The sequence below is a fragment of the Diceros bicornis genome, chromosome 21 (assembly GCF_020826845.1).
Source record: "Diceros bicornis minor isolate mBicDic1 chromosome 21, mDicBic1.mat.cur, whole genome shotgun sequence".
NCBI classification, from domain to species: Eukaryota; Metazoa; Chordata; class Mammalia; order Perissodactyla; family Rhinocerotidae; genus Diceros; species Diceros bicornis.
Window position 1 is genome coordinate 56,892,121 of NC_080760.1, and position 22,712 is coordinate 56,914,832.

The window sequence follows — 22,712 nt, forward strand, 5'->3', positions numbered from 1 at the left end:
GGGTGCTCTTTGCCCAGTAGGCCCCCCACAAGGCCACCTGCTCCAAAGGACAAGCGACCCTTTCTTCCTCTCATTCCCAGGCCCACCGCACGCTGGGCGGGCTTGCCGTGGGCCGAAGGGCCGAGAAGCCACCACGTGCAACCCCCGCCCCGCCGCCCTGCTCCCGCTCCAGCTCCGCGCAGCCCGCTGTCACCTCCTCCGGCGCCAGCGCCGGCTCCGGCTCTGGCAGCCGCTTCCCGGGCCGCGCCCTTCCCGCCGCCGCCGCCGCACACCCCGCAACCCGCGCGCCCGCCATGCTCCCCGGCCTGTCCCGACCCGCTCCGCCACTTCCGGCAGCGGCCCGGTCGCGTGGGCCTGGGGGCGGGGCTCGTGAGGTCAGAGGGTGCGGCCTGCCCACCCCGCCGGGTCTCATTGGTGGGGCGGGGCGGGGCCAGCACGCGCAGGCGCGTGGGCGGGGGCCAGCGGGGCGGGGCCAGCGGGGGCGGGGCGGGGAGCCAGGGGGAGCAGAGCCGGCGTGCGCGCGCCGGGGAGACGCGGGCGGGCGGCGCCGGCGGGAGCGCGCCCGTCGCAAGATGGCGGCGGCCATGCTGGGCCCCGGGGCTGTGTGTGCGCAGCGGGCGGCGGCGGCGGCGCAGCCCGAGCGGCAGGCGTGGCGGCGGTGCTAGCCGAGCCCTCGGCACATATTCGCGGTCGCCACCTCCGCCTCTCCCCGCCTTGCCGGTATGGATCTGTCCGTGGGCCCCGGCGCGGCGGGGCCCAGTAACGTCCCGGCCTTCCTGACCAAGCTGTGGACCCTCGTGAGCGACCCGGACACCGACGCGCTTATCTGCTGGAGCCCGGTGAGGGGCCGGGGCGGGACGCGCGGGGAGGAGCAGAGCCAGGCCCCCGCCTCGCCGGCCCGGGAGTGGGGGCGGGGAGTCCCGAGGGAGTGTTCGGAGGAAAAGCTTCCGAGGCCCGCTCTTCGTTGGCTCCTGCCCACGCCGTTTCTCTGGGGTGAGGAGGGAGGGCTCCTCCTTCTTTGGTCTCTTGCTAACTGCTGGACAACTGCGGAAGTGTGTCTGTCCTCAGAACAGCACCCAGTTTCGCTGGCGAACGTTGTGCCCAGGTGGCCCTCTGTGTCTTCTCAAATGAGTTACCAGGGTGGTGTGGTCGGCAGCTATGCGGGGAAAATCAGGACTTGGCGCATGAATCGGAGGGCGTTGCTCTAGTGCAAAAGGAAAGGGAGCGAAAGCAGAAAGTAAAACGTCATAAAGTTCAGGTTGACCTCGAACCCGTGTCCAAATACCAGAGCTGCGTTTCCCAAAAGCGGCTTTGTTTTTCATTCCTCACAGGGCGTCTTTATTCACGTCTCTGTCTCCAGTTGCCTGGCAGCAGGCTGGTTTACATGATCTGACCCTGCAAGACCGGACAGCTCCGGTTTGCAGAGGTAAATCAGAGACTGTGTCTGGAGTTGGAGACCAGAATCTGCTATTCACATCCTGGCTGTGACGTCGTGTCCGGGGAAGGCCGGAGCCGTCGCCCAGGGCTGGCAAATGGGTGGCCTAGAGAAAGGCCGCCATGGTCGTGCAGAGCTTCTGGGCACCTCCAAACATGCTTGAATCTCCTGAGGGCCAAAACTCCCGCTTTCTTAGACTCTGCTTACTAACTACTAAGTACTTCCCTTTCACACTCTTTAGCCATTAGGAACAAAAAAAAATGCAGCTTGCCCTGAGTTGTAGGCCAGGTTCTCTCAATCTTGGGTTGCCTGCTGAAGCTCTGCTCTGCCTGTAGAGCGTTTGGGAATAAAGAGTCTAGAAATCACACAGCCTTCTTATTGGAGACACTTTGTGTTGGTCCCAGTGACGTCTCCATGTGGGTATCCTCCGTTCCCCAGTGCCTGTTTCTTTAATGGAGGGCACAAGTCCCAAAGAGGGGCAGTGTGCTTTCCCACAGGCTGTCGTGTTACCACCATCCCCTTGTTCTAGACCTTGAACTTTCCTGACCAAAGGAAATGACCCCATGTTTCCGTCTTCGTTTAGCCTTCCTGTCCCCTCTCTTTCGTTCCCCTTAACTCGCAGGAAACACTCTTACTCAGTTCAGGGAGGGGCATCAGAGATCCTCTGGGATATTCCGAGCTTAATCCTACTAGATTGATCCTTCCTGCCCCTTAATTTTCTTGCTGTTTCTGCTGAAAGAGTGTGAGGCATGTGTGTGAAATGCCACCAGTGTACTCTCCAGGACCTGCAGCCTGTGTTCTGGGCAAGGCCTTCGAGCAGGAAAGTCGGATATGATCAGGCCTGTGACAGCCTCCACGCACAGTGGCCACACTGCTCATGAGCCCTGTTGGTGTGTTCTCCCTTGGGGGGATGGGGAGCTGGCTGGAGCTCAAGTATTTGATCCTACCTGGTCTGTACGCCGGTTGAGCAGGGTGTGATTGGTGCAGGACACAGCAGTGGGGGTGGCCCTCACAATGAGTACAGAAACAGCATTAGCTCAGCGGTGAAAGGAAGCCCTTTTCTGGTTGGGCAGGGGTTGTGGAGCTGCCCGGGCACAAGAAAGAAGGTGGTCCTGTGCCGGTGGCCTCGAGGATGCCCACACAAGCCCCACGGCCTTTGTTAAAAAAGTCCACACAGGGACTTGTGCAGACTCACAGCCCAGAGTCCAGCTCTCAGAGGCCTTGGAAGACTGATGTCCGTGCTCTTGGTGCTGTAATTTTCTCACCCACTATTCTGCCAAAAGAACCCCTCTGCGTTTGACCCAGGGGACCAGGGGAAGTCAGAGGTGCGGTGGCTGACTCTCAAGGCTGATTGGGGAGGGCGCTTCCAGACCCAGAAACTCTGGCCAGTAGGGCCAGGTTCAGACAGCGTTGTGCTTCCTCTGCCCAGCCTGAGGGCCACGCCAACAAGTCACTGCCCCTAGAGAGTCGTGTTGGTTTTCCCACCCCCTAAACCCTTCTCCAATTAAAGATGCACTCGGTATGGTGTTTCAGCTCAATAAGCAAGGGCCTTCAGAGATGTAGCTGATCCCCGGACAGGTCCTGCAGGACACTGCAGCTCCCACTGCTCACGGGAGGGAATTATGGTGACTGTGAGTGTGGCTTGGGGATGCGCCGCAGCTCTCCTGACCTATAGTCTGTGCTGTTTCCTCTGCCTCCCATGCCCGCTGGGACGCTCCATGAATTAGGCCTGCCTGGGTGAGGCCAGGAGGTGCCCAGGGGCACAGTTTAAGGAGGCACTTCTTTTTAAGCCCATCTGCACCTGGAGGCCCTGAGATTGAGGGCCTCCTTAAATTTTGGCGGTTAGCGCCTCTCTGGCCTCACTGTAGTCCCAGCCTGATCAGTGCAATTCTCTTCTCTTTGGGAGCAAGAATGACCCCAACAGGGTTGTGTGGGGGCTGGGGGAAATCCCAGAGACCTAGGAACTGGAGGTCACTGAGGCCAGGGCCCGTTCCAGGTGGCTGGTATGAGTGCTGGTGGTCAGAGGGTTACTCTGGAGCGGTTGGGTCTCTAGGTGGAGAGTTGGGGGCAGAGCAGTCCTGCAGTTAGGTTGCCACCTCCCTGTGAAACCACTGAGGAGTTGACCTGGTCACACCTGGGCCCTCAGAACTGGCCATGGACCTTTTCTGGAGGTCCCACGACAGGCGGGGCCACTCCTCCTCCCCTGGCTCTGAGAGCCGGGCAAGGCCCAGCAAGCCTGCCGAGCTCATTCAGCCAGCCAGCAGGACCCGGCAGGCCCTCTGGGCCCCGCCTTTGAGGATCTGGAAGTTGCCCTGAAATGCTGAAGGAGCACCCCAGGTTACCGTACCACAGTAGCAGGCTGTGAGGGGCACTGCAGGGCCTCGAGGCTCTGGGGCATCCCTGAACCTGGATGGCTGCAGTAACGGCTGCCAGATAGTAGCACAGCTGTCCTTGTTCAGTCCTTCTGTGCATCATGAGGCTAAGCCTTCTCGTGTATCAGTTCTGCTCTATCCACAACTGTGCAAGGAGGTGACAAATGGCCGTTTTATAGATAAGAAAACTGAGTCTCAAAGACATCAGGAAGCTTAAAGTAAGATCTAGAGGAGCGTTTGAGTAGATTGAAATCCACGCTGTCCACTGTAGCCCAGCTGGTGCCCCCTCTGCCTTTACCAGGCACTCCACATTTCCTGAGAAGAGTGCAGCAGGAGACCCCGCCCTTGCCCTCAGGTCAAGACTCTGGCCCCAACCCACTTGCTTTCTTAGTTAGACCTGCACCCCACTTGGACTGACCGGTATTGTAGGTGTTCATAGTCAGAATTGTATTTTGGATTTTTACACGAGAGTCCCCCTTTCCCCTTCCTTAGAGATATACAGATATATACACGGACAGACGGACGGACAAGACAGGCAGAGATCTATAAAGGACAGGCTCTACGCTGTGGCCTCCCCATGTCTGTTTCCTCCTGCCTGGGGTGGTGCAGTGGGTGAGGGCGTGTGAGGAGGGGCCCAGGGCGCAGGAGTCTCAGAAGGGGTTGGAGGTCTGGGCTGCAGTAGTCTCCTTGGAGGGAGGGTAGATGCCCACAGCACACGTGTGCCCACCTGACTCCATAGGACCTGTGTTTGCTCAGCATTCTTTATTAAAGGACCAGGGAGGGGTCAGTGGGGCCTGCAGGACCCACCCTGGAATGAGTACACACCTCCCATCAAGTATCACAAGGGGCTGGGCTGGAGCCCTCATGCTTAGTAGACCCCAGAGGCTGCACCTTCGACTGCAAGTTTTCCTCGAGGTCTGGAGGGAGGAAGGGAGGCTGGCCTCACAGGCTGTGAAAGGAAGGAGGCCAGCCCCCTGAATGTTTCCTGGTCCTGGCAGCACTGGCAGCTGCCGCCACAGTCTCCTCCCTCTGGACCCTGATGGCCACAGAGTAAGCAGAGTCACCAAGCGGCACGTGTTCTGTAGGCCTGGAGATCTGAGTGCAGGGGCCAGTGGCCAGAGATTAGGAGAGATGGGTTGGTCGTGGGGCCTGTGTTGCAGAAACTAACTAAAGCTAACTTGAGCAGAAACAAGAAAATGATGTGAGAACAGTATAGATGGTGTGGCCCTCAGATAAGGACAAAACTAGGACTGGGGGAGGAGGACCAAAGTGGCCTCCCCTTTCTGCACCCAGCTTTGTGCCTCCTGTCACCTTACTCTTCAGACTGGGTTTCTCCACTTCTGTGTCTGCGTGGCTCCAGCGCTCACTTCAAACACTGGTTCCAGCCACACACTGCTCCTAAAGCCCGTGTTCCTGGAACCCAGAGACTGGTCAGCCAGCCATGTCCAGGAGACCAGAGCACATCACAGAGACTAGTTTTTGGATTGGCCAGGGACAAAAATGAGGGACTAAAGTGTTCTAGGCAGATACTTGAAAAGTACAGGTGCTCCCTCATGGAATAGTGGTTGTTAACCCTTTTGGGTCATGGAGCCCTTTGAGAAAATATTCAAAGGCAAGGACCCTGTCTCTATAAAAATGTACATACGTGCAGAATTTTTTATACATTTCAGGTTGTTTGCAGTGCTGTAGAAAATATGGCCACAGGTTCTGAATTTACAGTAAGACTTGGCATTTACTAAACTGCATTTTGGGGGGCAAAGGCGTTGCCTACCAGTCAGCAGCTGGGCAGCCACTTCTCCCTGGTTCCCCCATATCCCTGGTCCCCCCATATTTCCAATCACAGATTTTCGTTATATCCAAGGATAAGCTAGGATCTCTTCCAAGAATTGCCTGTGGTCAGCAGAGAAGGGTGCTTGAACCACTGAGGTATGAAGATGAAACTGGATTCTGTGATGGAGTCACCAGCCGACCCTCTGAAACTCCTAATGGCTCTTAAGGTAGGGCTTGCAGGACATGTTCAACGTGAACTTAACCCTTGAACAATGTTCAGGATTGGAAAGCAGGAAGGACAGGTGAGCCACACAGGTGCCCAGGCTTTCTACCTGGAGGCAGTTTTCAAACTGTAGTCTGGAAAGGGGGAACCTAACGGAGCCCAGACTTTGGAGAAGCTAAGGCAGCTAGAATTGGCGGGGTATGGTGCCAGAGAGGAGGGAGCTGCACCAAGAAAGAGCTCCAGGAGTCTGCACGTGAGCCCCCTGGGTCTTTGGCTGAGTACTGATTCGCCAGTCCATAGGGTGAGACCTATGCAGCCAGCCTAAGAACTTCTGGGGCGAGAACAGCTGCCGAGGAGCTATGAGGTGAGCAATCACCAGAGCTCACATAGGGCCGTGAGTTATCAGAGTTCTCACAGCCAGAGCAGAGAGATCACTTTGAACATACAGAGCATTCAACAGAGACCTCAGAAGAGCCACAGCTTGGAAGTGGGGCTCAATTAGCACCAGAGAAAAGGCTACCTCAAATACAATGTAAACTAACTTCAAAACAAGCCTTGAAAGGATCAGGCTGATCCACACGAAACTTAACCAGAACTCAAAGTGCAGCACTCTTGAAAGAAAGGCGGCAAAACCCACACACAACGTAGAGATCCTTGTGTCCAGGATCCAGTCAGAACTAATAGATGAGCCAGTTGGCAGGAGAATGTAACCTGTAACAAAGGAATAGTCACCATGATAGACCCAGATGTGATGGGATTGGCCCACAAAGACATTAAAACAATTATAAAAATGCTCTACGTGCTTAAGGAAGTAAAGCAAAAACATGAAGACAGAGAAATGGAAGATATAGAAAGCAAGGAAATTGAACAAAATGTCACTGAAACAAGTCTCCCATGCAGAAGAATTCCAAATTATTTTTGTAGATACTCCCCCTTCAAGGAGGTGACTCATAACTCCTCACCCCTTAAGTGTGGGCTGCACATGGTGACTTCCTTCCAAGGAGCACAGGATGGAAAAGCCAGGGGTGGGGGGGTGGGGGGTGTGTGATTGTACAGTAGAGACACCTGACAGGCAAGGCCTCAGCCGGGTGATCAGGGTCGACATTAGCAGTGATGAGCCTTGTTGATAGTGTGTGTCCTGGCATGATGTGATGAGAAGGGCATTTCACCTCTGTGGTCTTCTCTCCAAAACTTACATAACCCCAACTAATCATGAGAAAAAGCATCACACACATCCAAATTGAGGGACATTCTGCAAAGAACTGGATGAGTGCTCCTCAAAACTGTCAAGGTCATGAGAAACCAGGAAGAGAGACTCATAGCCAAGAGGAAAGTAAGACATAACAACTAAATGTAATATCTTGGATGATGTCCTAGAACAGAAGGACATTAGGTAAAAACTAAGGAAATCTGAATAAAATAAGGACTTCAGTTAATAATAAAGTCTGTTGCTTCACTGCTTGTGACAAGTGCACCATACATAATGCAAGATGTTAATGATAAGGAAACTGAGTGTAGGGTATATGGGAACTCTGTAGTATCTTCCAAATTTTTCTGTAAATCTAAAATTATTCTAAAATTAAAAGCTTGTTTTTGTAAGTCATTGGAGGAGAGTAACAGCAGATTAGAACTGCAGAAGAAAAGCTCACTGAACTAGAATAGCAATAGAAACTATCCACAGTGATGCACAGAGAAAAAAAACTGAAAAACGTGAGCAGAGCCTCATAGAGCTAACAGCACATGGTCTAACACACAGTTGGAGAATGAAGAGGGGAGGAACTGTTTAGAAATAATGGTTGAGGGCCGGCCCAGTGGCGCAAGTGGTTGGGTGCGCGCGCTCTGCTGCAGCGGCCCGGGGTTCGCCGGTTCAGATCCCGGGCGTGCACTGACGCACTGCTTGGCGGGCCATGCTGTGGTGGCATCCCATGTAAAGTGGAGGAAGATGGGCACGGATGATAGCCCAGGGCCAATCTTCCTCAGCAAAAAAAGAGGAGGATTGGCAGATCCTCCTCAGAGCTGATCTCCTCACACACACACACACACAAAAAAAATGGTTGAAATTTTTTGAAAGCTGTAAACCCACAGAGCCAAGAATTTAAGTGACTCCCAAGGAGGATAAGTACAAAAAAACCTACTAAGGCACATCCCCGTCACATTGCTGAGAATGAGTGGTGGAGAGAAGATCCTAACAGCAGCCAGAAGAATAAAGGAACCTGCACACAGAAGAACACAGATGAGAATGATGGTGACTTCTCAGAGACCGTGTGGGGCATGAGACGGCAGAGAGCCCTGGAGAGGAGAGCAGTCAGCATTCAGCAGTTGGTGTAATGCACCACACCAGCAGAGAAAGAGAAGAGCCACGTAATCATCTCAAGAGGCAGAAGAAGCATTTGACAAAATTCCCATCCATTCATGGTAAAAGTTTAGCAAACTAGGAAGAGGAATTCCTCAATCTAATAAAAAGCATCTACAAAAAACCTACAGTTAGCATTGTACTTAATGGTGAAAAACTGAATATTTTCCCCCAAAGGCTGGAAAAGGGGCGAGGATATCTGCTTTTACCACTTCTCATTAACAATGTATTGGGTGTCCTGGTCAGGCAATATGGCAAAAGTAAGTAAATAAAAGACATAAAGATTGGCAAGTACGAAATAAAACTGTCTCCATTCATAGAAAACATTATCATTTATATAGAAAATCCCAAAGAATCTACAAAAAAGATTATTAGAACTAATCAGTGAGGGCCGGCCCCGTGGCTTAGCGGTTAAGTGCGCGCGCTCCGCTACTGGCTGCCCAGGTTCGGATCCCGGGCGCACACTGACGCACCGCTTCTCCGGCCATGCTGGGGCCACGTCCCACATACAGCAACTAGAAGGATGTGCAGCTATGACATACAACTATCTACTGGGGCTTTGGGGGAAAAAAAAGGAGGCGGATTGGCAATAGATGTTAGCTCAGAGCCGGTCTTCCTCAGCAAAAAAGAGGAGGATTAGCACGGATGTTAGCTCAGGGCTTATCTTCCTCTCACACACACACAAAAAAACTAATCAATGAGTTTAGTGAGGTCACAAGATTCAAGGTCAGTGTACAAAAATCAGTTATATTTCTACACACTAGCAATGAACTGTTGAAAATGGAAATATTTACAATAATATCAGAAAACAAAATATTCGGTGGTTGTATTATCTATTGCTGTGTAACCAGTTACCTCCGGACTTAACTGCTTAAAACAGTAAACATCATCTCACAGTTTCTGAGAGTCATGAACTGATTCTGGCTCGAGGTCTCTCATGAGGTTGCTGGCATCTCAAGACTCAGCTGGGGATAGGAGACCTGCTTCCAAGTTCACTCAAGGGGTTGTTGGCAGCCCTCAGTTCCTCGCTGGCTGTTGGCAAGAGACTTTAGTTCCTTCTTAGGGCTGCTTACCACATGTCAGCTTGCCTCTCTGAGAGCAAGAGCCCAAGGTGGCTTTTGGAATATGTCCTTGAAAACCATCATGTCTGCTGGATGCTGTTGGTCACAAAGAACAAGCTTTCCTCCTCATCATGGGAGGAGATGGCACAGGTGTGAACTCCTGGAGGTAGGGATCATTAGGGGCCATCTGTAGGCTAGTTACCACAGGGGTAAATCTTGCAAATGTATACAAAATTTATACACTGAAAACTACAAATCATTGCTGAGAAAAATTAAAGAAGACCTAAATAAATGGAGAGAAATGCTATGGTCATAAACAGAAGACTCAATATTGGTAAAATGAGAATAGATACTGCACAATTCCAGTGAAATCCCAGCCAACATTTTTGTAGATATTGATAAGCTGATCCTAGAGTTTATATGAAAAAGCAAAAGACACAGAACAGCTAACCTTTTTTTTTTTAAGGAGAACAACATTCTAAGACTCACATTATCTGATTTCAAGACTTACTATAAAGCTATAATAATCCATACTGAATGATATTGTCATAGCTATAAACATAAATAAATGGAACAGACTAGAGTCCAGGAATAGTCCCACCCATCTAAGGGTAACTGATTTTTGCCAAAGGTGCCACTATAATTCAATGGAGAAAGAATAATCTTTTCAACAAATGGTGCTGGAGTAATTGACATCCATAAGCAGAAACGTGAGCCTTTTACTTCACACCATATACAAAAACTGACGAATGATGGACTATAAGAGCTAACACTAAAACATCTAGAAGGAGAAAACTCAGACACAAATGTTCATAGCACTTTTCCTCATAATAGCCAAAAACAGGACACAGTCCAAATGTCTGTCAGCTAGTGAGTGGGTAAGCAGACTGTGGGGTGTCCCTACAGTGGAGTACTGCTTGGCATTTAAGAGGCACGGACAGCTTACCCGTGCAACACTGGCTGCATCTCAGAGGCCCTATGCTGAGTGAAAGGTACCACAAGGCTACATGCTCTGTGATTCCATTTATATGACATTCTGGAAAAGGCAAAACCCTGGGGACAAAAATCAGATCAGTGGTTGCTGGGGATGAGGGAGGGGATTGACTGCAAAGGGACACAGGGGTAGCTTGGGGGTGATGGAATTGTTTTCTCATCCATGCCTGTGGTGGTAAACAACTATGTCAAAAACTGGCCAAGCTATGTACTTAAAATGGTAAACTTGATGTAGATGATATCTTCCTTTTTAGAAATAAGGGGTGGGTGGCGGCATTCCTGGTGGCCAGCTCTGTAGACATGCCCAGTCAGCAGGAGTGCAGCTCAGCAAACAGTCTGTCCTGAGAACAAAACGGGGTATGCTTTAAGTCATGTGGATGGATGATAGATGCCACCTGGGGAGACTGAGGCACAGTGGCAGCCTGGGGAGTGCCCACATCAAGATAAAAGGGTGCAGTCCTGGAAGGAGCCATGTTCTCTTCCCTCATCTTCCATCTTAGAGGATCTCCATCTCCTGTGCCACACACATTCCCCACCAGTCCCCTAAATACCTCTTCTCTGAAAATGTGTGAGATTCACCTAAAGCAGTGCTTGAGAGAAATTATACCATGAAATGACTAAATTAGAAAATAAGAATGGCTTCTAAGCTTCCTCCTTAGTAGAGTAGGAAAAGAAGAGCAAAGTAAACCCAAAGCAAGCAGAAGGAAGGAAATAATAAAGACAGAAGAAAGCAATTGAAACCAGTAAAAAATAAGATAAATGAATTCAAAAGCTGATTCTTTGAAAAGGTCAAAATTAGGAACTTGTAGCAAGACTGACAAAAGAAAAAAAGAGAAGACATAAATCACCAATATAGGAATGAAAGAGGATATATCACTACAGACCCTGCAGACAGTACGAGGATGATGAGGAAATACTGTGAACAACTCTGTGCATGTAAATTTGGCAACTTAGATAAAATAGACCAACGCCTTGAAAATCACAAAGTGCCAAAACTCACCCAAAGAAATCTCCAGGCCCAAATGATTTCAGTGGCAAAGTGAAACATTTGAAGAAGAAATAACACCAATTATACCTAGTCTTTTCCAGAAAAGCAGAGGAGGAAACACTTTGCAACTCATTTGACGAGGCAAGCATTACCCTGATATCAAAATTAGACAAAAACAGCCCAAGAAAACGACAGGCCAATATCCTTCATAATGTCTTCTATAAAATATTAACAAATCAAATTCAGTATACAAAAAGAATAATGTCACAACAAATGGGATTTATCCCAAGAATGCAAGGATAGTTCTGGATTTTAAAATCAATCAATATAATCCATGTTAACAATCTAAAGAAGAAAAACCACATGATTATATTATTTGATGCAGAAAAAGCATTTGACAAAATTTGATGTTCGTGATATTAAAAAAAAAAACCTCAGGAAACTAGGGATAGCAGAGAACTTCCTCAGGCTGATAGAAAAGAATCTACAGAGAAACCTACACCTAACATCATACTTATTCATGGTAAGAGACTGAATGCCTCCCCTAAGATCAGAAAAAGGCACGATGTCTCTTTTCACCAGTTCTTGTCAGCGTTGTGCCGGAAGTCCTATCCATACGTTAGGACAAGAAGAAGAAGTTAAAGGCGGATATATTGGAGAGGAAGAAATAAGACTGCCCTTATTCACAGATAGCATGGTTGTCCGCATAGAAAATCCTAAGAAATCTAGAAAAAGACTCCTAGAACTAAAGAACGAGTTTTGCAAGGTCACTACATACAAAGTCAGTACACAAAAATCTGTTGTATTTCTGCATAGTAGCAATGAATGATAGGAAATGGATTTTTTTTTAATATCACAGTTGCTCACAAAAGTTAAGTCCTTAAATATAAACCTAATAAAATGTACAGGATCTATGTATGCCAAAACTATAAAAGCACTTATGAAAGGAAACTAGGTTGATCTGAGTAAATGGAGAGACATATGATGTTTATGGATTTTTGTTTTAGTAAATTTGGGAAGTTTTCAGGCCGTATTTCTTTGAATATTTGTTCTGGTCCTTTTTCTTTCTTCTCTTCTTATGGTACTCCTATTATGTGTATGGTATTGCAATTAAAGGTGTCCCACATTTCTTTGAGGCTCCATTCATTTTGCTTTATTGTCTTTTCTCTCTCTTCTTCAGCTTTCATAATCTCTGTCAGTCTATTTTCAAGTTTGCTGATTCATTCTTCTGCCAGTTCACATCTGCTGTTGAGCCCTACTGGTGAAATTTTCATTTCTGTTATTGTACCATTTAACTCCAGAATTTTCATTTGGCTCTTCTTTATGATTCCTATCTCTTTATTGTTATTCCCTATTTGATGAAACACTGTTGTCTCGCCTTCTTTTACTTCTTGATTTCCTTTAGTTCTTTGAGCATATTTATAATGACTTCTTTGAAGTCTTGGTTAAGTCGGACATGTCTCTCTCACAGGCAGTTTCTGTTGTTTTCTCTTTTTTCTCCTGTGTGAGTCTCACCTTACTGTTTCTTTACATGTCTTGTAATTTTGTTGAAAAACTACATTTTAGGTAATGTAGTACTTCTGGGTGATTCTCCTCATCCTGTGATGGTTTTTGATGTTTTTGCTTGCTTGTTTTGTGACTTGGCTAGGCCAGCTCTATCTCCTCTTTCTTTGATCTCTGTTAATTCACTGCCTCATATGGTATTATACCCAGTCTTTAGGCTCTATAATTAATGCCTGATTGTTATATTGTTTTTCACAATGCCCTAGGGCACAAATTCTTCAGCAGCCTGGTCTAGTTAAATTTGAGCAGTGGTAGTTTTTGAGGTCAGTGTCTGAGGTTTGTTCTGAGCCCAGGAGGGCTCTTAACTCTTTCCTGTGTGAACAGCTGACCAGGGCTTAGCTTGTTACTCTTAATTTGGAGCAGCTGTTGTTTTCAGGAGCACCTTTGGGCTTGAACTTGTTCACACACTGTTTCAAATTAAGTGAGTTCCCTTGGGGAGAGCTTCAGAACTCGCTCCTTTGGACTGCCTCTCCTCTGGGCAAATTCTCCGAGCCCTTCCTCTGGGTACTGCGCAGGGCAGTAGCCTCGAATATTCTCAGCTTGCCTCTCCCGGCATGGATACTCTGCCCTCCATGCTAGCTGGGGTGAGGGCAGTCAGAGCCCCAGTGTTCTCAGCCTGCCATGCCAGGGGTAGAGCCTCCATTCTATGGGGAGGGGCAGAGTGGATAAGGGGACCCGCACCCTTTTGGTTGCAATCACCAGTAATGTAGCCTCTTCAACTTGGAGTCAGACAGGATGAGAAATGCTGGTGGTCTTCCCCTCTCAGTGAGATACAGTAAGCCTTCATTGGAAACTGAGGGAGAGGACTCCCCGTCCTCTTGGCCGTACCCTCCCAGAGTGTAGCATCAATCAGGGTGAACTGGAGGGAGCGGGTTGTGGCTCATTTGCTACAGACTCAGTGTTCTACAGTGTTTCAGTAGGTTTTCTGGAATAAATGTTTCTTCATTTGTTGTATTGCCTTTAGGACAATTCAGAGACTAAATGATTTAAATACACTTTGCTTGTCCCACTGGGGATGGTTCGTTGGCCCTCCTCACACTGCCGTTCCAGAAGTGGAAATTGCGCCTGCATTTTCAAAGGACAGTTTTTCTGGATATAGAATTCTCAGTTGACAGCTTTTTTTCTTTTGGCACCTGTAGTATGTAATCCCACTGCCTTTGGGCCCCCCGGTTTCTGATGAGAAAGTAGCTGTTAATCTTACTGAGGATTCCCCGTACACGATGAGTCCGTTCTCTCTTGGTCTCTTGCTCTCTACAGTTTAAGTGTTTAGGTGTGAATCTCTGAGTTTATGCTACTTAGAGTTTGTTTAGCTTCCTGGATATTTTTCATCAAATTTGGGATGTTTTTGGCCATTATTTCTTCAGATATTCTTTCTGTCTCTTTCTCTCCTCTCCTTCTGGGACTCCCATTATGCCTATGTTGGTGTTTGGTAGTATCCCACATGTCGCTGAAGCTCTGTTCATTTTTCTTTATTTTTCTTTCTTTCTGTTCCTCAGACTGGATAATCTTAATTGACCTGTCTTCATGTTTGCTGATTTCTTCTTATACCTGCTCAAATCTGCTCTTGAGCCCCTCTAGTGAATTTTACATCTGAGTTATACTTTTCAACTCCTGAATTCCGATTTGGTTCATTTTTATAATTTCTATATTTATTGTTATTCTCTAATCTGTGAGATATTCTCATGCTTTCCTTTATTTCTTTAGATGCAGTTTCATTTTGTTCTTTGAACATCTTTAAAATAGCTGATTTAAAGCCTTTGGTAAGTGCAACATCGGAGCCTCCTTAGGGACAGATCTATTGATTGCTTTTTTGCTGTGTATGGGCCATACTTTGTTCCTTTGCATGTCTCATAATTTTTTGTTGAAAACTGGACTTTCGATTAATATAATGTGGCATATATTAAACTCTGGGTATCAGATTATCCCCTCTCCCCAGGATTGGTTGCTGTTTCTTGTAATTGTTGCTATTTGTTTGTTTAGTGACTTTTCTGAACTAATTCTGGACAGTTTGTATTTTTTGTTTTTTGTGGCCACTGAAGTCTTTGCTCGATTAGCTTAGTGGTCAGGTTAGTAAAAGGGGCAGAAATGTCCTCTAATGCCTGGAACCAGTGAAGCTCCTGGCCTTTGTGGGGGACTCTGTGTCTGTGTTGGGTGTGCCTTCAACACTCAGCCAGGCAGTTGACGGCTCTACTTTATCCTCTGCTTCCTACTTGCGTAGAGCCTCAGAGTCAGCCAGAAGTGAGAGATTAGGGCTTTCTCACGTCTTTCCTGAGTGTGCACACAGCCCTACACATGCATGTGACTTCTGGATTCCCAGGAATATTTTGGAGCTTTCAAAGCCCCTCTCAATGTCTCATTCCCCAGCTCTTCCTTTTAAATTTTCTGATTAGCTTGTTGTTTGCTCCAACTGTTATCTACTGTCTTAGGCAGCCACAAAGTTTAAAAATTGCCTCTAGATGTTTTCAACAAACATCCCTAGCAAAAAGGTTTTTTATACTGGGAGAGCTTCGGGTCAAATCAAACAAAGATAGCCTTGCAAGTGGAATCTTCCAGGGAGCTTTCATACGGGTCCAACGATACTTCTCTGGGAACAGGGCCTTGAAGGAGCTGCAGCCCCATCCCCACCCCAGGGGCTGCAGGGGTGCTGGTTCTTCTCCTGATTTCAGCTGCTGGTCCTCACAGCTACAGGCGAGTAAGTGGGGAGGGCGAGTTAAAATGCCTCACAGCTCACTAATCTTAGTGCAATTCAACCATTCTTCTTCAGTAAATGCTCCCCATAGTGCCACAGTCTTTTGGTTAGTTTTCAGAGTTCAGAAAAAGTTGATTTAACATTTTTTGCCAGTTTGTTTACTGCTTCTTTGGAGGAGAACATTTTCAGAGATCCTTTCTCCACCGTTGCCACTGGCCTCATGTTTCCGTCTTTGTGTTTTCATATCGACTTAGATGTAGAGAAGCAGCACTCCAGTTCTAGTGCAGCCCCAGGGGCCACTCTGGCTTTTCTCTGTCGTGTCTTTAACTCTGACAGGGGAAAGCCTGCTTCCAGTGTCCTTAATAGGTGCACAGGGTAGCCATGTCTTGTCACTGCTTTCCCCTGTGGTCACCCCCCTCACGCTGTCTGCGCTGCTCCGGCACCCTGCACTGGGCCACTAGGGCCCCTGCCAGCACAGAGGCCTGCTTCATTGCTCCTCCTAGTAGCTTTTGGACTGAAGTCAGGAAAGAAATGGAAGAATAGTAGTGGAGCCATTTTTTTACAATCTCCATTTCTCATCTCAGATGCCAAAAGAAAAATGAAGTTGCATTTCTGAATACAACTGTGTGTTTTCCTCCAGAGTACTAAAATTAGGTTCCCATTTTCTTGGCTGCATAAATTTGGGGTCCTAGCTGTTCTTGGGGGAAATTTGCAGTTTAAAGCTAAAATGGGATTCCCTAAAGAATGAGCCTGAAGTGCTGTGGTGTTTCATGAATGTAAACTTGGCGTCCGGGAACCTCCAGAACCCTGGACAGGGGCTCCCCAGCTGTGATGAGGTCCCTCATCTCTCTCTCTGGCCACATGGCTCCTATCACCCAGTCCTGGGCCTCCAGCAAGGATAAAAGCTGAGAGGCAGAGACCAGGCATTGGCTGGTGGTCCCAGAAGCGAACTCTGCCTCCCCTTGGCCCCTCTGGGTCCCCTGTGGCCCCAGCTGCACAGGGTGGGAGTGTGCGCTGCCCACCACTCGAGGAGGGGGCGCTCGTCTGCCTCGCCAGCTGCATGCAACTCTGCCCACATGTCTCCTGCAGAGTGGGAACAGCTTCCATGTGTTCGACCAGGGCCAGTTTGCCAAGGAGGTGCTGCCCAAGTACTTCAAGCACAACAACATGGCCAGCTTCGTGCGGCAGCTCAACATGTGTGAGTGCCCTGCCCTCCAGGTGGGGGTGGGCAGAGGGCCTCCTCAAGTGTCTGGTCAGCCCCACCAGGGTGTGCTGGAAAGTGGACCACAGACAGCGGGACCCCAGCTCCTTGACCCTGTCTGTGGTGAAGGATGGAGCCACCAGGTTTTGATCCCTCTGTTGGCCAAGGGCATGACCTGGAGCCCAGCACACCTCGGGGCCTGGGGCAGGGGTGCCTCTTCCCTGGGGAGAAGGGTCCTTGTGGGCCTGAACCTGAAAGTCCCCAGGGAAGAGCTCCGAGAGCCCCAGCTGGACATGGCCACATGTGTTGGGGAGGAGGTGATGTGTGAGGATGTGGGGTTTTCCTTAGACCGAGACCACCCAGCCTCTGCAGGCAGGGGCTCTGAGAAGGCAGTGGTGGGCGTGACCGGAGCTATGCCATGCACAGTCCTCCCCCCCGAGGAGCCTCCGTTCATCCACCAGTGGGGGAGTGGCCAAGTTGTAGTTGGGGGTCTGGTCCCTGAGGCAGAGCTGCCCCCACCCCGTCACGTGCAGATGGCTTCCGGAAGGTGGTCCACATTGAGCAGGGCGGCCTGGTCAAACCAGAGAGGGACGACACTGAGTTCCAGCACCCATGCTTCCTGCGCGGCCAGGAGCAGCTCCTTGAGAACATCAAGAGAAAAGTGACCAGTGTGAGTAGCCAGCCTCGGACCTCCCTCCAGGCTGTTAGGGGAAGCCACATCCACTCGGTGTCCTGCTGGGCCCATCCACTGCCGAGGGCAGCGCAGCAGGCACCTGCTGGCCTGGCTGCACCAAACCCTCTTCCTGACGTGCCCTCCCCTCCCCGCTTGTCCATCGTGGACTCCCCCTGCCCATTACCCCATCAGCCGCTGCAGTGAAGGCCCCTCCCCAGACTGGCAGCCCTTTGGCCCTTTCCACTGTGTCCTAGGCCCTCCCCTCTTCCCTGGGACCATGTCAGTAACTGCTCTCTCTGGGGACCCAGGTGTCCACCCTGAAGAATGAAGATATAAAGATTCGCCAGGACAGTGTCACCAAGCTGCTGACCGACGTGCAGCTGATGAAGGGGAAGCAGGAGAGCATGGACTCCAAACTTCTGGCCATGAAGCAGTAGGTTCCATGGTGGCCAGTGGGACGGGTGCCTGGGCAAGGGAGGCATGTGTGACAAGGAAGTCCCCTGGGGAGTGGCCAGAGGAGGGAGCAGCCAGGAGGGGACACAGGCCAAGGGTGCAGAGCCAGGAGCTGGCCACTCCATCCTGGGGCCTCTTCCCACCAGCCCCACCTCCTGCAGTTTCTATGACAGACGCTTTCAGGCCTTCCACTCTCCAAACACAGAGTTAGGTTGGGACTTGGCACGCCCTCCCAGACCCCTGCTGGGCCATCCTCAAGTCCTGGGAGGTGGGGTCTGACCCGGTTCCTGCAGCAACAGGCAGAGCCGGGCTTCGAGTACAGGCCGTGTCCTCGGGCTCTGAGCGCTGCCTCCTGAGCGCACGCACCAGCCCCCCAGGCCCTCCCCGCAGGTCAGGGCGGCTGTGCTCCTCACTGCCCTCCACTGTGCCATGCCCTCTTGCTGGCTCCCACTGCCCCCGGCATCACTCAACACAGGGGTCACCTCTCCTGCTTACCTCCATCTCAGGCCTGGGGATCAGGAAGTATTTTGAGTTCTTCCTGGAACCCCTGCCCCTGGCGCATGTCTGGCCACCACTTAACCAGCCCTGTGCTCCACCCGCCCAGCCAGGACCCCTGGAAAGCCGGCTTGGGTCTCCTCCCATGCACTTGGGGACCTCAGGAACCCCATCCTGGGGTGGCTGTTTTCGGCTCAAGCTGGCCTCAAAGCCACTCAAGGGGTGGGTCCTCGTGACCCTCATGTCATAGAGGAGGCTCCTGGGCCCCAACTTGCCTCACATTGGGGTCCAGCAAAAGTCACTGGCCATGTGACACCTGGAGATGGGGCCAGGTGAACTTGGCCTTCCAGGACATGGGCACCACTCAAGGTGAGGCCAAGAGGGTCAATTCCATGTCAGGACATGTGGGGGTCTTAGCAGGGCTAGCCCACCAAAAGAGCAGACCATGGCCTGCTTACAACCCTGCTTGCCAGCTTGGGAGAACAGTGCTCAGGTGGCCCTTCCCACCCCTTGGGGCCACTTCTGAGCCATTCCCAGGCCCAGTGAGGGGTCCTGAGCCCCCCAAAGGCACAGGATAACCCCCATATGTCACTGCAGCCTGAAGAGCTGGGCTGCCACTGTCCCCCTGGCCTTCCCTCCTGTTCTCAGGCAGGAGGCTGGGGGGGACAGCGCTCAAGGGTCTGCTGCCTCGACTGTGTCCAGGAAGGCCCCAGGAGGTCTCAGCCAGGATCCTGGGGTGCCACCCAGCATTCCCTGCCCTGCATCCTACCTCAGCTCCCAGCCCCTGTCCTGGAAGCCGCACAGCTCGGGGCCCCCAGCTGACCCCCACCTGAGACCTCTGTGTGTCCTCCCCTTGAAGTGCAGCTGAGCAGGGAGGGGAACTGGCCTGGGCCTCGTTCCATCACACAGCCACTCCTCACCTGGGTTGGGGACAGGCCAGCGGCTGGGCTCATGGTGATGTGTGGTCACCCACAGCCCCACAACCTGCCCGGGTGAGGGTGGAATGTTCATGGAGCCCCCAGCCTGGGGCTCCTGGAAGCCAGCCCTGCTGACCATGCCTGGTCTGTTGCAGCGAGAACGAGGCCCTGTGGCGGGAGGTAGCCAGCCTGCGGCAGAAGCACGCCCAGCAGCAGAAAGTCGTCAACAAGGTGCGAGGTGGGCTGGCGGGGCGCCCGGTGGGTCCTGTCTGCGGCCAGGCTGACCATGCCTCTCCGCCCTGCAGCTCATCCAGTTCCTCATCTCGCTGGTGCAGTCGAACCGGATCCTGGGGGTGAAGAGAAAGATGTGAGGTGCTGGGGATGCCTGCCCCTCAGCACAGGGCCCTGGGCCACCCCGTCTCCTATGTGCTGTGAACTGGGTGCCACAGAGGCCCGGGGGAGGCAGCTAACCGCCCCCTTCCCCACAGCCCTCTGATGCTGAATGACAGCAGCTCAGCACATTCCATGCCCAAGTATGGCCGGCAGTACTCCCTGGAGCACATCCATGGCTCGGGCCCCTACTCGGTGAGCGCCAGTGCGGCGGACTGGCCTGGGCTGGGTAGGTGGGTGCTGCAGGCACACGCCGCACGTGCTCACCTCCCTTTGGTGGCAGGCTCCATCTCCGGCCTACAGCGGCTCCAGCCTCTACTCTCCAGATGCTGTTGCAAGCTCCGGACCCATCATTTCTGACATCACTGAACTGGCTCCCAGCAGCCCCTTGGCCTCCCCAGGCGGGAGCATAGATGAGAGGTGGGGGCTGCGTCACCCTCCCAACAGAGGCGGGAGAAGGGTGGGGCCCGCAGAGGTGCCTGCTGATGTCTGTGTCCCCCACATGCAGGCCCCTGTCGGACAGCCCCCTGGTGCGAGTCAAGGAGGAGCCCCCAAGTCCTTCTCGGAGTCCCCGGGTGGAGGAGGCTAGTCCCGGGCACCCACCCTCTGTGGTGGAGACCCCCCTGTCCCCAACCGCCCTCATTGACTCCATTCTGCGGGAGAGCGAGCCTGCCCCTGCCGCCTCGGCTACGCCCCTCACGGAAGCAGGGGCCTGCCCCCCCTCGCCCCCACCTGCCTCTGCCCCCGAGAAGTGCCTCAGTGTGGCCTGTCTGGACAAGTGAGTGCCAACCCCCACAGCCCATGGAAGCACTGCCGGGCCTCTGGCTAGAACTGTCCTGGAGGGGTGGACACAGGGTGGCCCTCAGGCCTGCAGGCACAGGGGCTACTGGGGGATGAGCCTGCAGACCAGGCGCTGAGCTCAGCTTGGGGCTGCAGAAGGAGATGGACACTGGCCAGGTTGTCCCACAGCCCCTTTGCCGCAGAAGCCCAGGGTGTGTGGCCATGCAGGCCTGGCTCCTGTCACCTTCTCCTGCGACAGGTCGTTGGATCCTTGTGTCTATCCTGCTGCTCAGCAGAGGCCCTGCCCCAGAGGCTGAGCAAGCAAGGGTGGGGGGCATGGAGCCCGCCCGGCTCCCACCTGCAATCGGGGGGGCTCTTGTCTTTGTATCTTGCAGTTTGGCTCGCACTCCACAGATGTCTGGGGTCGCCCGCCTCTTCCCCTGCCCCTCCTCCTCTCTGCATGGCCGAGTCCAGCCAGGGTTAGCGCTGTCCTCACCGGGGAGGGAGGAGGACTCCACCAGAGCTCGGGCCCCTCCCCAGCCGCAGACCAGACCCTGGCCTGGCCAGGCGCACCGGGCCCTGCCTGGTGAATGGGCATCCCAGCCCCTCTGCAGCGAGGAGTGGACCCCCCGACTCTGGGGCCCAAGCCAGAATGCCAAAGTCACTGACTGAGACAGGCCTCCCAGCCTGGCACAGCCACTGGTGCTGACCAGCTTCCTCTCAGGGTGGGGCTGGGCCCCATGGGTACCTCCAGGAGCCAGCCTGGCCACCTGTCCAATGGCCCAGGTGCACCAGATGGCCCAAGGCCTTCTTGGTCACATCTGCCAGTCCCCGGCATGTCCCGGGGGAGAAGCCGACCCCCACACACTGAGCACAGCTCCCTTGCCCCATCCCTACTGTCTTCTAGTGCCAAGGCAAGACGTTGTCAAACCTGGAAAACTGCCCTCAGCCCCTTCTGAGGTCGAAACCCCTCCTAAGTTCCCCTGCTGCCTTGGCCCAGCCCACAGTGCTGCCAGAGGCCTTACAGGGCCTCACGGTGACAAGATAAGCTAGCGCTCCCCTCAGGGACTAAGCGTCCCAGCCCTATCCACGCACACACTGCCCCACTGGACCCACGCCGGGTGTGCAAAGGGGCCCCGCCTCAGAGGGCCTCCTGTGAGCCCAAGCAGGGTGCGTGTGGCCAAGGGGAGCCCTTCTCTGGCAGGCGGGTGTGAGTGCCAGCAAGAAGGCATCAGGGTGGGGGTGCCTGGGGCACCACTTCACCTGCCCCACTCACTCTGACCAGGACCGAGCTCAGTGACCACTTGGACGCCATGGACTCCAATTTGGACAACCTGCAGACCATGCTTACGAGCCATGGTTTCAGTGTGGACACCAGTGCCCTGCTGGATGTGAGTCTCACCCCCGCCTGCACCTGCACCCGCCCTGCTCACAGGCACAGCCTGACTGCCCTCCCTTCCCTGCAGCTGTTCAGCCCCTCGGTGACAGTGCCCGACATGAGCCTGCCCGACCTTGACAGCAGCCTGGCCAGCGTGCGTAGGCGGGGTGGGGGTATTGGGGGACCTGGGGGAGGGGGGTGAGCAGGAACCCTCATTGTACCCCTCCTGCCCCAGCAGATCCAGGAGCTCCTCTCTCCCCAGGAGCCCCCCAGGCCTCTTGAGGCAGAGAGCAACAGCCCTGACTCAGGTGAGCTGAGCCCACATGTCCCCCACCCCATCCCCCACCCTGTTTCCACCTGCCAGCACCCTGACCCAGCCCCTACCCCCAGGGAAGCAGCTGGTGCACTACACGGCACAGCCCCTCTTGCTGGTGGACCCGGGCTCCGTGGATGTGGGGAGTAGCGACCTGCCGGTGCTCTTCGAGCTGGGGGAGGGCTCCTACTTCTCTGAGGGGGATGACTACGCAGATGACCCTACCATCTCCCTGCTGACGGGCTCTGAGCCCCCCAAAGCCAAGGACCCCACTGTCTCCTAGAGGCCCCAGGAGGAGGGCCGGCCCAAGCCCTCCTCCCACTCCTGGTGCAGGGCTGGTCTTGGGGAACCTGGCACGGGGGGCTGGGTGTGGCCCCCGGTGCCAGGCTGGCTTGGGGCTTCCTTGCCCCACTTGGACTGACCAGTATTGCAGGTGTTCATAGTCAGAATTGTATTTTGGATTTTTACACAAGAGTCCCCCTTTCCCCTTACTTAGAGATATACAGATATATACACGGACAGACGGACGGACGAGACAGGCAGAGATCTATAAAGGACAGGCTCTACGCTGTGGCCTCCCTGTGTCTGTTTCCTCCTTCCTGGGGTGGTGCAGTGGGTGAGGGTGCGTGATGAGGGGCCCCCAGGGCGCAGGAGTCTCAGAAGGG

General features: G+C 52.6%; 2 protein-coding genes across 6 annotated transcripts in view; one reads left to right on the plus strand and one right to left on the minus strand.

Moving 5' to 3' along the window:
- BOP1 (BOP1 ribosomal biogenesis factor) overlaps nt 1–601 on the minus strand; it is a 28,208-nt gene extending 27,607 nt beyond the window's left edge. Inside the window, exon 1 of the mRNA XM_058565164.1 lies at nt 194–601. Coding sequence (XP_058421147.1) covers nt 194–586 — 393 coding nt within the window. The 5' untranslated portion in view covers nt 587–601. The remainder of the gene's footprint in view (nt 1–193) is intronic.
- On the plus strand, nt 586–22,613 carry HSF1 (heat shock transcription factor 1). Of its 5 annotated transcripts, none has more exons than XM_058565165.1 (14): nt 586–839; nt 16,537–16,645; nt 17,182–17,318; nt 17,630–17,754; nt 19,342–19,417; nt 19,492–19,553; nt 19,675–19,771; nt 19,860–19,996; nt 20,085–20,354; nt 20,752–20,835; nt 21,642–21,747; nt 21,823–21,888; nt 21,970–22,042; nt 22,125–22,613. In XM_058565165.1, the coding sequence occupies exons 1-14, from the start codon at nt 723–725 to the stop codon at nt 22,328–22,330; spliced, it is 1,665 nt and encodes a 554-aa protein (XP_058421148.1). In that variant the 5' UTR covers nt 586–722; the 3' UTR covers nt 22,331–22,613. The 5 variants fall into 5 exon arrangements, with proteins under 5 accessions (XP_058421148.1, XP_058421150.1, XP_058421149.1 ...); XM_058565166.1 differs by having other exon boundaries at nt 587–839; nt 21,973–22,042; XM_058565167.1 differs by lacking the exon at nt 21,823–21,888 and having other exon boundaries at nt 21,973–22,042.
- Nucleotides 22,614–22,712: the final 99 nt, after the last annotated feature.